The 14,253-nt window shown below is 37.9% G+C and overlaps 1 protein-coding gene across 1 annotated transcript in view; it reads left to right on the forward strand.

The window, feature by feature from the left end:
• Positions 1-14,253, forward strand: part of LOC138934300 (uncharacterized) — a 320,386-nt gene that overhangs the window by 44,583 nt on the left and 261,550 nt on the right. The window contains exon 4 of the mRNA XM_070297926.1: positions 2,631-2,751. Coding sequence (XP_070154027.1) covers positions 2,631-2,751 — 121 coding nt within the window. The remainder of the gene's footprint in view (positions 1-2,630; positions 2,752-14,253) is intronic.

A 14,253-nucleotide genomic window follows, 5' to 3' on the forward strand; every position in this document is an offset into this window, starting at 1 on the left:
ACGAAACGTTTTAAATGAATTTTACCTACGATTAGGTCATTGTCAAGCAGCAGACGGAAGACAATTTGAATACTTAATTTAGTAAAAACCCGTCTGCACACACACAGCAGAGAGAGTTTGGAGCCATTAAATACTGCGGGAGTAACGAACCGCCGGGTCCTTATTTCTGTTGACACACACACACACACACACACCACACACGCGCGCGCGCGCGCGCACGCACCACGCACGCACACACAAGAATGTAAGTCCGACCATGCAACTTCCACGCAGTACATCCTGGATAATACTAATGCTGGCGGCACCGTAAATTCTAAAGTTTATAACTCAGACAATTCTCAACAAAAATAGGTCATCAAGTAGTGTTTTGGAAACGTCTCGCTGTCATAAAACCTTATGCTTTAATACCGTGTCATAAAAAATGGGATGTTCCATTTAAAAAAAATCATGTTGGCCTTCACCTCGCTTTAACGCCTTCACTCAAGGTCAAACAGATATGATCATTGAATAGAACTTTTAAAATCCTAACTAACCCTAACTTTGGTTCGAAACATTTTTCTCAGAAAAGTTTCGTTTTCGAAGTATTTGACCGTTTCCAGACTTTTCTAACACCTTGTATATATATATTATATATATTGTTGCGTCCGCGGATCCAAATCGATATTACTCGAATACGCGTGATACAACCGGCACCCGCGTACCGCGACGTAAATAAAGAACACTTATTAAAAAGAATAAGAGGAACTTTAATAACAGCTTAGAACACAAAACAGAACAGATAGTCTCGTAATCCGTCAATCCGTTCTCTCGGAATCGCTACCGACGCGCGACTCTAAAATGGCCGGTCCCTCTCAAGATGTCCGCCGTTGTTTAACAACAACTCTTAGCAACGTGTTAGGGGATGTTCTCCTGGAGACGGGTACAGCAGATTCAGGAATAACCGCCACAGACGATTCGCAGGGACGCAACAATATATGTATATATATATATAGGTTGTCCGACAAGTAAGTGACCAAACGAAAGATGGAGGTAGATTGGGTCAAACTGAGTCTGAAAGTCCTAAACCATTTTATTTTATAACGCTTAATAAAGGAGTTATTATTGAGTAAAGTTTGGCCAATCAGCGCCGATCTTTAGCCAGGCGCACGTCGGTGAACCGCGCGTCTTGTAGTATGCGGCGGGGCATACCTCATGATGCGCAGCTCACCGACGTGCGCTCGGCTAAAGATCGGCGCTGATTGGCCAAACTTTACTCAATAATAACTCCTTTATTAAGCGTTATAAGAAAAAAATGGTTCAGGTCTTTTCGACTCAGTTTGACCCAATCTACCTCTACCTTCCGTTTAGTCACTTACTTGTCGGACATCCTGTATATATACAGGGTTATTTTTGAAGTTATATAACATTCGGTCAAAAAAAAATGTAAGATAATTTTTGGAAAAGCATTTTGTAGGTAAAATATTGTATTTTTTGGAACTTGGCTTAAATTTTTTTTGCGACGTGCGTGTGACGCGTGGCGCGTGATTGACGCTTCCTCTTCCTCTCACTCTCTCTCTCTCTCTCTCTCTCTCTCTCTCTCTCTCTCTCCCTCTCTCTCTCTCTCCCTATCTGTGTCTCCCTTTCTTTTACGCACACATTCCACCATACACACATCGCGTGTAGCAATCAGCTGATCACAGCATCCGACGAGCGGCGATCCGGAACAACTTTCGCTAAAGTGACGTTATTTTAAATACATATTCCTGGCGTAATTCTAAGACATTTTCTTGTTTACCAAAATTTTATTTGAAGCATAATTTTATGTTATAAAATAAAATAGTTAGCGACTCATGCGTGGTAGTCACACGTCGGACGGTCAGCCGCGGCGCGTTGCGCCGCTCCTGGCTGCCTTCTGTACTCGACGCGTGATTTGCTAACTATTTTTGCTTATAACTCAAAAATTACGCTTTAATTCAAATTTTGGTAAAGGAAAGTCGTCATAGAATTGTATCAGGAATACTTCATTTTAAGGATGGAAGGTTGTTCTGAAACACCCTGTATATATACACATATATATGGTATATACATACATATTGTATATATACTGTCGAACAATTAAGTTTCGAGATTTGCTTTGCATTTCCGAACGTTTGATTTAGTTTGTACTGCCATTTTAAAGGCTTATTCACAACTCAGTACTCAATACGTGGTGCAAGTTTTAAATTATTTGGTTTAATAGTTAATGAGATACAGGCAAAAAGTTGTGTTACAAAATTTTGTTTAAAAGTCGGTGTAATAGAAGGAACACTTGACAACGTGCGAACATTAAATTCTGCGTTAAATTAGTGAAGTCTCCAACAAAAACGTTACAAATGATTCAACAAGACTAGTCTTCTGAAACAAATCCTTTCAAAATTTGATTCACGTTTTTTTATTAAAAAATTTAAAAGTTGTGGATAAAGTTTTTGTAATGTTTTTACAATTTTTTTATGCTACATAGATTTCGATTATGGGGATTTAGAAAATACATTTGGTACCTACATCACTCTCTATTTTTACAATTTTAACAATAATCTATATATTATTTTTCAGCAAAAATATTGTAAGAGCATGAACTGTAAATAATATAGTATATTTAATTTCTATTGCAGCAACAGAGGAAAAATTCGATCTTGTATACACAAGAAAAGCTGTAAATAACAAAAATGGAGTCGAAATAACATGTTTAGCTGAAGGACTTTACCCTCAACCGACTTTAGATATTTCTATTGAGTAAGTGCTTTTGCAATCTATTATAATAGTTTGAAATAATATAATGTCTTATAACATATGTCTTATAATAACATAAATTTCTAATCTTTTTATATAACTAGAAAAATAAGGAATACTTTCCATACGCTAAAAAATGAAATATTTTCAAACTGCTGAAATTCAAAACTCAAAAAATCATCGACAAAAAATTAAAAAAGAATTTTGAAGCTTGAATTTTCAGCTATAATGTACTTTTGGTAATTCTTCTTAAATTTTTATATCTTCCTTGTTTTATGGAAAAACACATTGTTTAGTTCCTAAAAATTACGTATCTTTGATACTCTCCAACTCAATAAAAAATTTTTTCTCAAAAAATTTAATAAAAATTCCAAAAACTACACAACATTTTGCCTAAAAAACGGTTTTTTAAAACACTTCTCACATTTTTTTTTGCCAAGTTACATGATTTTGAAACTAAGCCTATATTTTCTAGAAATGAAAAAATAAAAAAAAATATTTTTAAACTATCGATATCACGGTATAATTGAAACTTCAAGTTTTAAAATGCTTTTTTAATTTTTTGTCTGCAATGATTTTACGCCGAGTATGGACATTATTTTTAAAAGAATATAAGTTTATTTTCGACGTTAACATTTGGTAAAAAAAAAACGTAAAAAAATTTTTGGAAAAGCATTTTGTAGGTAAAATATTATATTTTTTGGAACTTGGCTTAAATTTTTTTACCGAGCTGCAATCGAACCGAATGTCAAAAATACGTAATTTTAAGAAAAAAACAGTGGGTCCTTTTTTAGGGGTACAAAACTGAGAAGATAAAAAAATTTTAAGAAACTATCGATATCGCGTTGAAGTTAAAATTGCAAACTTCAAAATATTTTTTTGATTTTTTGTATACGATGATTTTTCACCAGGTTTCAGCGGTTTGAAAATATCCCAACTTTTAATTAAAAATGTTCCTTTTTTGTATAGTAGGGAAAAGTAGAGTAAAATCGGGTACTTTTTTGGATTTATTTTTCTACAAAAAATCAGAGAGCAAAAAAATTTTTTGATCGTTAAAAGTCTTTAGTAGACCTTAAACTATGAGAAAATGAGGCTTGTTTCTGAAAAAAAAATTTAGTTACCAAGGATTTTTTGAAGTCAAAATACCCGGTTTTATTGCATCGGTAGAGTAAAATCAGGTAAAATAAAACTCATTTGAGAGCATATAAAACACTGTGCAATTACAAAATCTTGATTTATTTTAATCGAAATACAATACAAAAATGTATTCTATAAACAAAAATTACAGACAAAGATCTTCTTGTTTTACATTGCTGCAGGACTTTCTTTCAGTTTTTTAACTTTAGGAGTCTCAAAAAGCTTTTTTCTTTTAGTGGTTCCTTTTTTGAGAGAGACGAAGTCAGGAAGACAGTTTTTCCTTTTTTTTATTATAAGGTTTATAAGTACCCGGTTTTGCCCCAACACGAGAAAAATAACAAATATGGAGATATATTCCGGTGTATAAAGTGATGATCAAAAATAGTGTACTAATATGTACAGAATGCAATGCTGCATTTACCAAAGCAAATGCTTTGTGTAGAAAAAATTCATAACGACTCGATTGTTGCTCCGATATCAATCTTTTTCGGTCCGAAAATTTTGGCTTCTCTCAAAAAAGAAATATCACATAGGCACGATTCATCTCAAAATAATGATGGCGTTAATCTACAACTAATAAAACGAGTTGGCCAAAGATAGTAGCATTTATCACAAAAAAACAGAGGTACCTATTGTATTTTGACCCGCATACCCGATTTTACCCTACTTTCCCTTATATTGTAGTTCACGTCTAAAAAAATTTTTTTTAAATAGAAAAAAGAAAATAATCATTTTCCGTAGTCTTTTACGATGAATTGTATTACCACATCACAGTTTTGAGAAATTCGCGATTAAAGTTACCTTATAAGACTATTTGATGTATTATTTCATGTTATTATTACAATATGTAATATGCTGGAGATGTTTTGAGTAAATGTTGACATTTGTAAGGAGTGTATAATATTCTATTCAAAGAAAATTGAAATGACTTTTATATCTTTTAAACTATTCTATTTATAGAAAAGTGGTTATTGCTATATGATAGCATCTGTACCGTGCTTTGTTTGATATATTTTTCTCTAAATATAGTTTTAAAAATATTAAAGCTAGTTCTTATTAATTTTGTTTATGGGGTATAAACAAAAGTTAAAACTATTTTACCAGAGTCTTCCAGAGTTCAACAATTTTTTTCCATTATTTTCTGATATTATCGAAATAACATAAATTACACATTAAAGAATTTAATCACTAATGCGGTATATTGGACGAACATTTGTGCCGAATGCATACATTTAGAGACGGGCTTTTACGCGCAGTTCTTTCTTCCACCGCCACTAGTAGCGAAAGTATGCAGCCTCTGACATAATGAATTCATGCATACAATTATTTTGCACCATTCTGCAATAATATATGACAAATATGCGAAATGAAAATAAAAGCATTATTGCAACAATAAAATTAAATCTTGAGAAATCATTATACTTTCGGATAGAGCATTTTACAACGTTTCACAAATTTATAGGGAAAGAAAACGTTTCATAAGTGATGAATACAATTTATTTAGATATTTTGCCATTTTAAAAACAACAGGCACTGTAAATAAAAGACAATTTACAAAGATGATTAATTGAGAGAATTAATATTAAAACATTAGATAGCTCTAAAAAGAGCTGTTTATGGCACATACTGGTCAAAATAAGTATTCATTACTTTTATAGAAACAGGAAAGTCGTTCCTTTTTTTTTAACAAAAACATATACAGGATGTCCGACAAGTAAGTGACCAAGCGGAAGGTGGAGGTAGATTAGGTCAAACTGAGTCAAAAAGTCCTGAACCATTTTTTTATAACGCTTAATAAAGGAATTATTATAGAGTAAAGTCCGGCCAATCAGCGTCAACCTTTAGCCAGGCACACGTCGATGAGCAGCGCGCCGTGAAATTTGCCCCACTGCATACTACTAGACGCGCGGAGGTAAATTCTTGAAATCGATTTTCTCTCATGCTTTTTGCGTATATAATCTCGATATTAATACTGACAAGAGGAGCAGTCAGATTTCGCTTTCATTATACCATATCTGAACCGCGCGAATTTTAGGCTACCTCATTCACCAACTTTAAATACTTTCAATTCGAAAACTATTATAGCATGAATATTTTGATATAAGATCTTTTTCTTAAAATAATTTTAAGAATTTACACTTAAGCATTGTTATGGTCTTTACGGGACACCCTGTATATGGTTTTGTTAATTAAAATAATAACTTCTTTGTTTCTATAAGTGATACAATACTTTTGATCGGTACTGTAATTGTACTTGCGGACAATTAATTTATCAGTTGCATTATCATGTCAAGTTCTGTTCAAAATGCCACTCACCTACTTACAAACATCAACTTATTGCAACAACTCAGTCCAAAAACTGATGAGTTAACCCTTTTGGATAATTCGAGTTAGTGCTCTCCCTCCCCAAATTCCCCCACCACGAGTTTAGTGGGAGGGTTTCCTACTAAAAAAAAGTGGAGGGAAAGTGTTTTTTTTTATGTTTATTATTGGCTTCACTATTAAAAAACTAGACACATACGTTTGCGACTTTCCGCGCAAAGCAAGGTTTAACTCAAATCTATGTATCTAGTTTTTTGATAGTGGAGCCCTCCGCTAGGAGACCCTTCTACTAAACTTATGGTGGGAGAATTAGAGGAGGGGCAGCACTAACTCAAATTACCTGAAAGGATTAACTCTTATCCGAAAACTATTCAACATTTATTTTTACAATTGCTGCGTGCATTCTTCCTATTACTTTTTTTCGAATAAATTTGATTCGATCATTAAATAATATCTTTGAAATATACTCGTCAACAAAATTATCGAGTAGAGTATTTATAAGAGTTCTAAGCCATGGTCCTCTGGGGGGGGGGGGAAGGAGTGAGGGGAAACCAACGCGGGGGGTATGACGTCACGCGGGAGGACCGCGCCGAAACCGGTAGGCGAGGGGTCCGCGGAGAGGAGAGAGGGGGACCGCGGCGAAACGGTAAGCGCGGGGACCGCGGAGAGGGAGGAAGGGGACCGCGGCGAAACTAGGCGAAAGGTCCGCGGGGAAGAGAGAACGCACATTTCCGCAAGTAGGTGCGAGAGAGATAGCGTGAGGCGTCCGCGAATAAATGCGAGAGAGATAGCGCGAGGTGTCCGCGAATAAGTGTGAAAGGAATAGCGCAAAGCGTACGCGAGGCTGTGGGAGAAGGATGGCGTTCGCATGGACGTGGGAGAGAGATAGCGTTCGTATTGGCATGGGAGAGAGAGAGAGAGAGAGAGAGAGAGAGAGAGAGAGAGAGAGAGAGAGAGAGAGAGAGAGAGAGAGAGAGAGAGATAGCGTCTATATCTATTACACTGTTTTATTCATACGTAAAGGATAGGATAAATAATTAAATTCACAGATAAATAGTAAAATAACTTATTTTTTACAAGCATCGTAAAGAATATCATTTACAGCACATGTCAATAACTCGCAATCTATGAGTGATTCGCCGTTAAACATATCACTTTCATGTATCGCTTTTGCAGCGTCGCATACATTCGCGATATTATTACGTTGCAAAATAGTTACAAATTGTTTGAATTTTTCATTTATGCATATTTTCGCATAGTCAGTAATACATAAGATCTATACATTTTTCAAAATCGAATAAATAGGTATAGTAGAGAGTTGGTGGTTTCATATATAAAGAATTATTGAATAATCCTATTTTTATAATATCCGAATCAGACATTTTAACCACTCCGAATGTCAAATCTCGAATCCGCAAAGGGGTTTCAGTCGATTATAGAAGTCGTTTAATGTCCGCACGTTTCTGCATTAGCGATTTCCACGTTTCAAAAGGCAATATTATTTGATTACCTCGATTATTACCGAGAACCAATTTCACGCATAACACAGCTCCAACGTTTACTCCAATATCCAAATATTTGTATGACGTCGGGGTTAAGACGTATCGTCTTCCAAGTATACGAACCACACGACGAGGCTCGGATGAAATGTTAAAGAGTAATAAAATATTACTTATATAAATATTTAAAAAGTTTAAAAATATTTAAAAGTATAAAAAATTCGTTACGTTAATTAAAACTTACATGTTACATTTCTTCTTCTTTGACGATGAAGTTTCATCAGCATCTTGAATCGGAACGTAATAATTCATGCGGCTTTCTTCAGTGGGATACATTTTTTATATGAAACTTTCACACAAGTGGTCAATGCAATACTGAATGTATTAAACATATTTAAAATATGTATTAGCGTTGCCAAATTGCAATGTAGTGGGGATTATTGCTGACACGATATTTTTTCTATTCAAGCGCCGATGTATGGCTGCTTCGCGATGACATCACTCCCAGGTGGAGATTTAACCAAATGCACAAAAATGCAATGTAATATAAAATTTTCAAGCGCTAATATGCGGCTGCTTCGCGATGACATCATCCATAGATATCAGAATTCAAAAGCGCGTGTCAAACCATGACAAAACCGTGAGATATAAAAATAATTATCAAGGTTAAATTGTGCCAATATACAAGTAATTTGGAACTTTTGTGATGCACCTGGGATTTGACATCATCTCTAGACGACAAAAATGCAATAATCGACTTAGTCAAAATGTACGTGACAAACCGCGAAATAAAGATTTAGATGGATATACATGATGGAAAGAAACATCAAGATAGAATATAAAATCGAGATAAAGAGGCATACTTTGTCAGTATTTTCGCCAAGAGTTCTGAGACAAGAGCGCATTCTGTTAACAAAATTTTTGGCATAAATTTGGAAATATGGCAGAAACATTGTCGAACGAGATCTGCGTAAGCAAGGGTGAATTCGATAGAGGAGTACGTTGCGTGGGAGCAACGATGCGACGAATATATCGAATCGTTGGAAGAGCAAAGTCGAATCAAACGTCCACGATTATCGATCGGGATTCGACAATCGCTGATTGCCCGAATCGCGCGACTCGAGGGATTAAAGAACTCGTTCCGCAGGCGTTTTGAACATGCAAGATGCAGTACGCGGCAACATGGATTGATTTGGCGAGAGATCGATAGCGCATATTAATTGGTGCGGTTATAAATCATAATCACATCCGAACCTCGTCAATTTTTCGAGGATACCAGACATTGTGCTCGAACACATGCAAAATGTGATGAAAAAACACTTTAATGTGAAGATTAATACAGTGTTCAATAGCGAATTTGTGACGGGTGATAAACGCGCAAATAAAAGTATCAATACGAGAAACTGTGAACTCTTTTGCACATCCGATTTACACGAATGGTACGAGCGGCGCGTCATCGAGCCCACTCTAGCATCGCTCGAAGAATTTCAGGAACGCGACAGCGGGTGGGCATTGTCGCGAATACTCGATTTAATCGTAAATATAAATAAATATAATCCTGCTAATAAATAAATATAATACCCGCGGGATGTCACATAAAATTACCGCGGGCGATAATAATGAAGAGAGCGATGATCAACATGCCAACTAATGACAATGCGTGTCTCGCGTGGTCCATGGTCGCCGCTCTACATCCAGCTGAAAGTTATGTTTATCGAGTATCTTCGTATCCTCATTATACGACAGTGCTGAATCTCCAGGACGTTGAGTTTCCAGTGACAGTGAATCAAATTAAAAAATTCGAGCTTGTGAACGATATCTCAATTAATGTGTATAGTATCGAGGAAAAGAACATTGTCTCGATACGTCTAAGCGAGTTAAAGAGAAACAAACACGTCAACTTGCTGTACATTGAAAATAACGTTGGACACTTCGCGCGGATCAAGAATCTATCCAGACTCGTGAACTCGCAATTGAGCAAACATAATGGTCAAATACATATCTGCGATCGGTACGTATATATTTAATAGAATATTGTAGAAATAATTGAACAAAAAAATAAAAAATAATTTCTTTTTACAGATGTTTGTACTACTTTGGCTCAAACGGCAAGTTACAGTCATATACGGTGGACTGTCGAGAGATGAATAAGTGCGCTATTCGATCACCGAGCGATAAGGACAAGTGGCTCACGTTCAACAACTATAACCGGAAAGAGCGGCTTCCTTTCGTCGTGTACGCCGACTTGGAGTGCGTTTTGGAGAAGACGGAGGAAGAGAGAAATTACCAACATCAAATATTTAAAGTATTTAATATTGCTTATTATGTACACTGCTCGTACGACGAATCGTTATCCGCGTATCATTCTCGTCGCGGTACCGATTGCATGTCATGGTTCATCGAAGAACTTAAAAATTTTGCACTGCGTGTAAAAAGTATTTTATCAGCTAAAGTTTCCATGGTAAATTCAACGCCCGATGAATGCAAAAAATTTCACAACGCGATACAATGCCACATATGCGAGAAACCATTCGTACAAGACAATACACGCGAGTAGTTATTATATGCGGGTTCTAACTCAGGTCCTCCGAGGGGAATGCGGGGCGAGGGGAAATCGCGCGGGCGAGGGGGCATGACGTCACGCGGGCGGAGGGGGATTTTGGTGGCGCGGGGGACTGACGTCAGGCGGGCGGGGAATGCTTATCGCGGGAGCATAACCGGCGGGGGTGTATTACAAAGGCGAGCGCCGATTTCCGACTGCTCGAGAATTTATAAACATTATAAACAAATATCGTCTCACACTGTACTATCACACAGACACACACACACACACACACACAATTTGTATTATACACACGTTTTGTGTGATTATTTCTGCACTTTCTTCTTTCCTTTTCCCACATGCATGCCTCGCGCTATTTCCCTCATACTCACCGCCTTACGAACGCCGTATCTCCCATCATCATTCACGCGCATACCTCGCGCTATCCTTATCGCACCGACTTACGAACGCTATCCCTTTCCCGCGCTCATGCGAACGCCTCGCGCTGTCCTTCTTCTACACGCGTGCATGCGATCACCTCGCGCTATCTCCCTCATACTCACCGTCTTACGAACGCTATACTTATCGCACCGACTTACGAACGCTATTCCTTTCCCGCGCTCATGCGAACGCCTCGCGCCGTCCTTCTCCCACGCATTACCGCATCGTACCTTAAGATCGTAAAGAATTACAGAATCCATTTGCTGGTATTTCACGGGTGCAATCAAAGCAGGCACGCCCCGCGCAAGATTTATTCGCGGTTTGTACGAAGAATATGCAAGGAAGGGAAGCGAAAGTACATTTATTTATTTATTTATATTACCATACATCACCCCGTCTCAAGGTTTCAGACAAAATTTCATCCACAGCATAAGCTAATAGTTCGCAATCTATGATAGATGTTTGATCATAGACTTCGCGCAAGATTTTAACCGCAGAATCTCTCTCGGCGCCAAACATACTACTTTGCAAACTCCGAACAAATTGATCGAAACTCTCACTTACAGCTTCTAGATTCTCGCACAGCTTCAAATATTCGTGATTAACAAACACAGTGTTCGAGTTCGAATAAGAAAAATATAGTTGACGGTTTCATGTACAAGCAAGAATCGCGCAACGTACACTGACAACACTCGCATCACTTATTTTAACAATCTCAATTGTTAAATCGTTAATCCATATCGGTGCATGATTAAGCGCTTGTACAAATTGTTCAACGTCCGCTCGTTTCAGCATTAGCGATTCCCATGTATCAATAGACAAAACGATTCGGTTGCCTCGGTTATCGCCCAGATGCAGTTTCACGTAAGATGTTATTCCAACGCTGATTTCAATATCCAAGTATTTATAAGCAGTGCGCGTCAAAGCAAATCTGCGTACCAAAATACGTGGTTTATCGCATCTGAAAAATACAAAAAATATGAAATAGTATAGAAAAAAAACATATATGAAAAATATATGAAAAATATATATAAAACATTTGTGATACTTACAAATCAAGTGGTTTCTTGTACGGCTTAATTTCATCTCGTGGTTTCTTGCACGGTTTAATTTCGTCTCGTGGAACGTAGTAATTCGCGCGTTTGCAACCGTTGCTGGTGCTTCCTTCAGCGGAGTACATTTTGTCTCTCGGTTATGAGAAGTGAACCGTTGGTACTAGCAGTTGACGCGACACTGATCGTATGAAGAATTAATCGAATATACGTGACGCTTATTTTTCAAAAGTATGATGTGGTGGGAGATCAATGCTCTGAAAATTTAGGAGCAGGGGAAACGGTCAACGTATGATGCGATGGGAGATTATTGCTCTGAAAATTTAGGAGAAGGGGAAACGGGCAACGTTAAAAAGAATTCTTAGAAACGACTCACGAGAAAAGGAGTGGGAAGGGGAAACGGCCAACGTTAAAAGGAATTCTTAGAAACGACTCGCGAGGAAAGGAGTGAGGAGAATAAGAAATAAAAAACATTAAATACGTTTACACATTTTATTTATAAAAATATTACAATTTTTTTTGGTGTTGCGACCACCAGTTAAATATTTTTAATACATTCTGTAATGCGCAATTCTTAACATGTTTTCCGCATCGTATAGTATTAGTAACATCTAGATTATTTAAAGATTCAATATCTTCGTAATCAGCATCCCAAGTCTCGATGATTAAATTTTCTCTCGCAAGATTCTCAAGCAAATCCACCAGCTATTCCCGTTTCTGGCATCTCTTGACGTACACGAGAGTCGACGTCTCGTCATCCTCTTCTGTTCCAAGCACGGCTGATGTAATCAAGCGTTTAGCCATGCTGTACGGCACGTTTCCGTCTTCCCATCGTAATCCATAGTGATTCGCGATCAGCCAGGAAGCGCACGATTTGTCGGATTTTGTGAGGAGATTCCATAGTAGGGGGTATGTAAAAATGTAATGCGCCAGAACGGTCCCCTTTCTCAGCACCGCCACCTCCTTTACGACAAATTTCATCCCGACGAAGAATCCTTGTAGGTTCACGAACGTTGGTACAGACATAACGTTTTTCTTTTTTATATCAGCATGTCGAGAACAAGACTGCGATTGATCCTGATGTATTATAGATTTTATATCGTCTCATTCCCCCATACTTAGGTGATTTTGCGCACAACATTGGTCAACGGGTTGTACTGAATCACGCGATCGTGTATGATGAGGCAGTACGCTGTGGTATTCGGCGGCACGTTCTCCTTACACTCGAATTCCAATCTCACATACACGCGCTTTTGACCAATTCGTTTTGTCGAGAGCAATCGATGATCACGAATGGACCGTTACGTAAAAATTGCGTGACGGTGAGACTCGGCTCGAGATACTAATTTTTGCAGAAATGTTGATACGTGTCGTACAAAATCGACCATTTGTTTTTATCGAAATCCAGATTCATATCGTCGTACGGATAACATTCCGAGTTCAGATAGAGTTTCACGTTGGTCAATTTGCAGTCGTCGAATCGACTCGTATCCTCGGACATGACGTTCTCCCGACCTGTCTGCAGAACGAAAACAACGTATCGCGGCTTCTCCAGCTGAGTCGCGGTCTTAATGGGCCATGAATGTTTGGTTGTACGCTGCAATAGCGGAAATTCGTACAGATCCCACGAACGGAAACCCATACTGAGGTATTGTCCGCTTTCCAAGGCGCGCAGCATCGATAACTTGTTAATCTCGTTCAATACGACGTGCGGCATTCGCCATTGTATCTTGAATATGTCGATCACAGGCTCCAACATTAAATTTCCAATCAGGCAGTTGTTGACGTTGCGCGATCGTATTAAGATCAATTCGTGACGAGCGTTAATCACCACGCGCCTGTAATCCTCGCAAAATCTCAATAACATGTAGAGCGGTACGCAAAAATTAAAGTATCCATTCGTGTTAGTAGGCAAATCCCAGCCGGCGTTTCTCATAATCACGGTTCTATCGGATGATATCGTTACATAGTTCTTGAGTGTGCTGGTTATTCCCACATTTCTGCTACGATCAATCTCCACACCGTCGAGTTCGTATCGAATCTCATCGAACATGAACGCAACGCAATTATTTCCCAGTACAACATCAAACCCTTCAGCTGGTTTGTTTATCTTTAGTTTTCCCTCGATGTATAGAAAACTCTCATACGGCAACGTATATAGATCCTGTTGTTGTATGGGTATTCGTTTCTCATCGCTGTGCTCAAACGTCGTATTGGCGTAAGGGTTGTACGTGTGAGTCTCGATCTTGACGATACGATTGTCAAAGACCGGCTCGCCTTCGATGTTAAGGATATCGGTCATGTTTTCTCAGATATTTCGCACCACGAATCCCAAAGATTGCAAAAATTCAACGTTTGACGCGTTGAGTTTCTTTTTCTTGGCGCAACCGGATAATCGAATATTAGCGAATGTTGACGTTGTTGTTGTTGTTGTTGTCGCGTTATCTCTCGCGTCTTTCGCTCCGCTCAACAGGAGCATCTCATGTATCGCGCGCTAATTTTGTCGCCGTCG

This window comes from Polyergus mexicanus, unplaced genomic scaffold, assembly GCF_030449975.1.
Source record: "Polyergus mexicanus isolate NDT 795.1 unplaced genomic scaffold, iyPolMexi1.0 SCAF_6, whole genome shotgun sequence".
Classification (NCBI taxonomy): domain Eukaryota; kingdom Metazoa; phylum Arthropoda; class Insecta; order Hymenoptera; family Formicidae; genus Polyergus; species Polyergus mexicanus.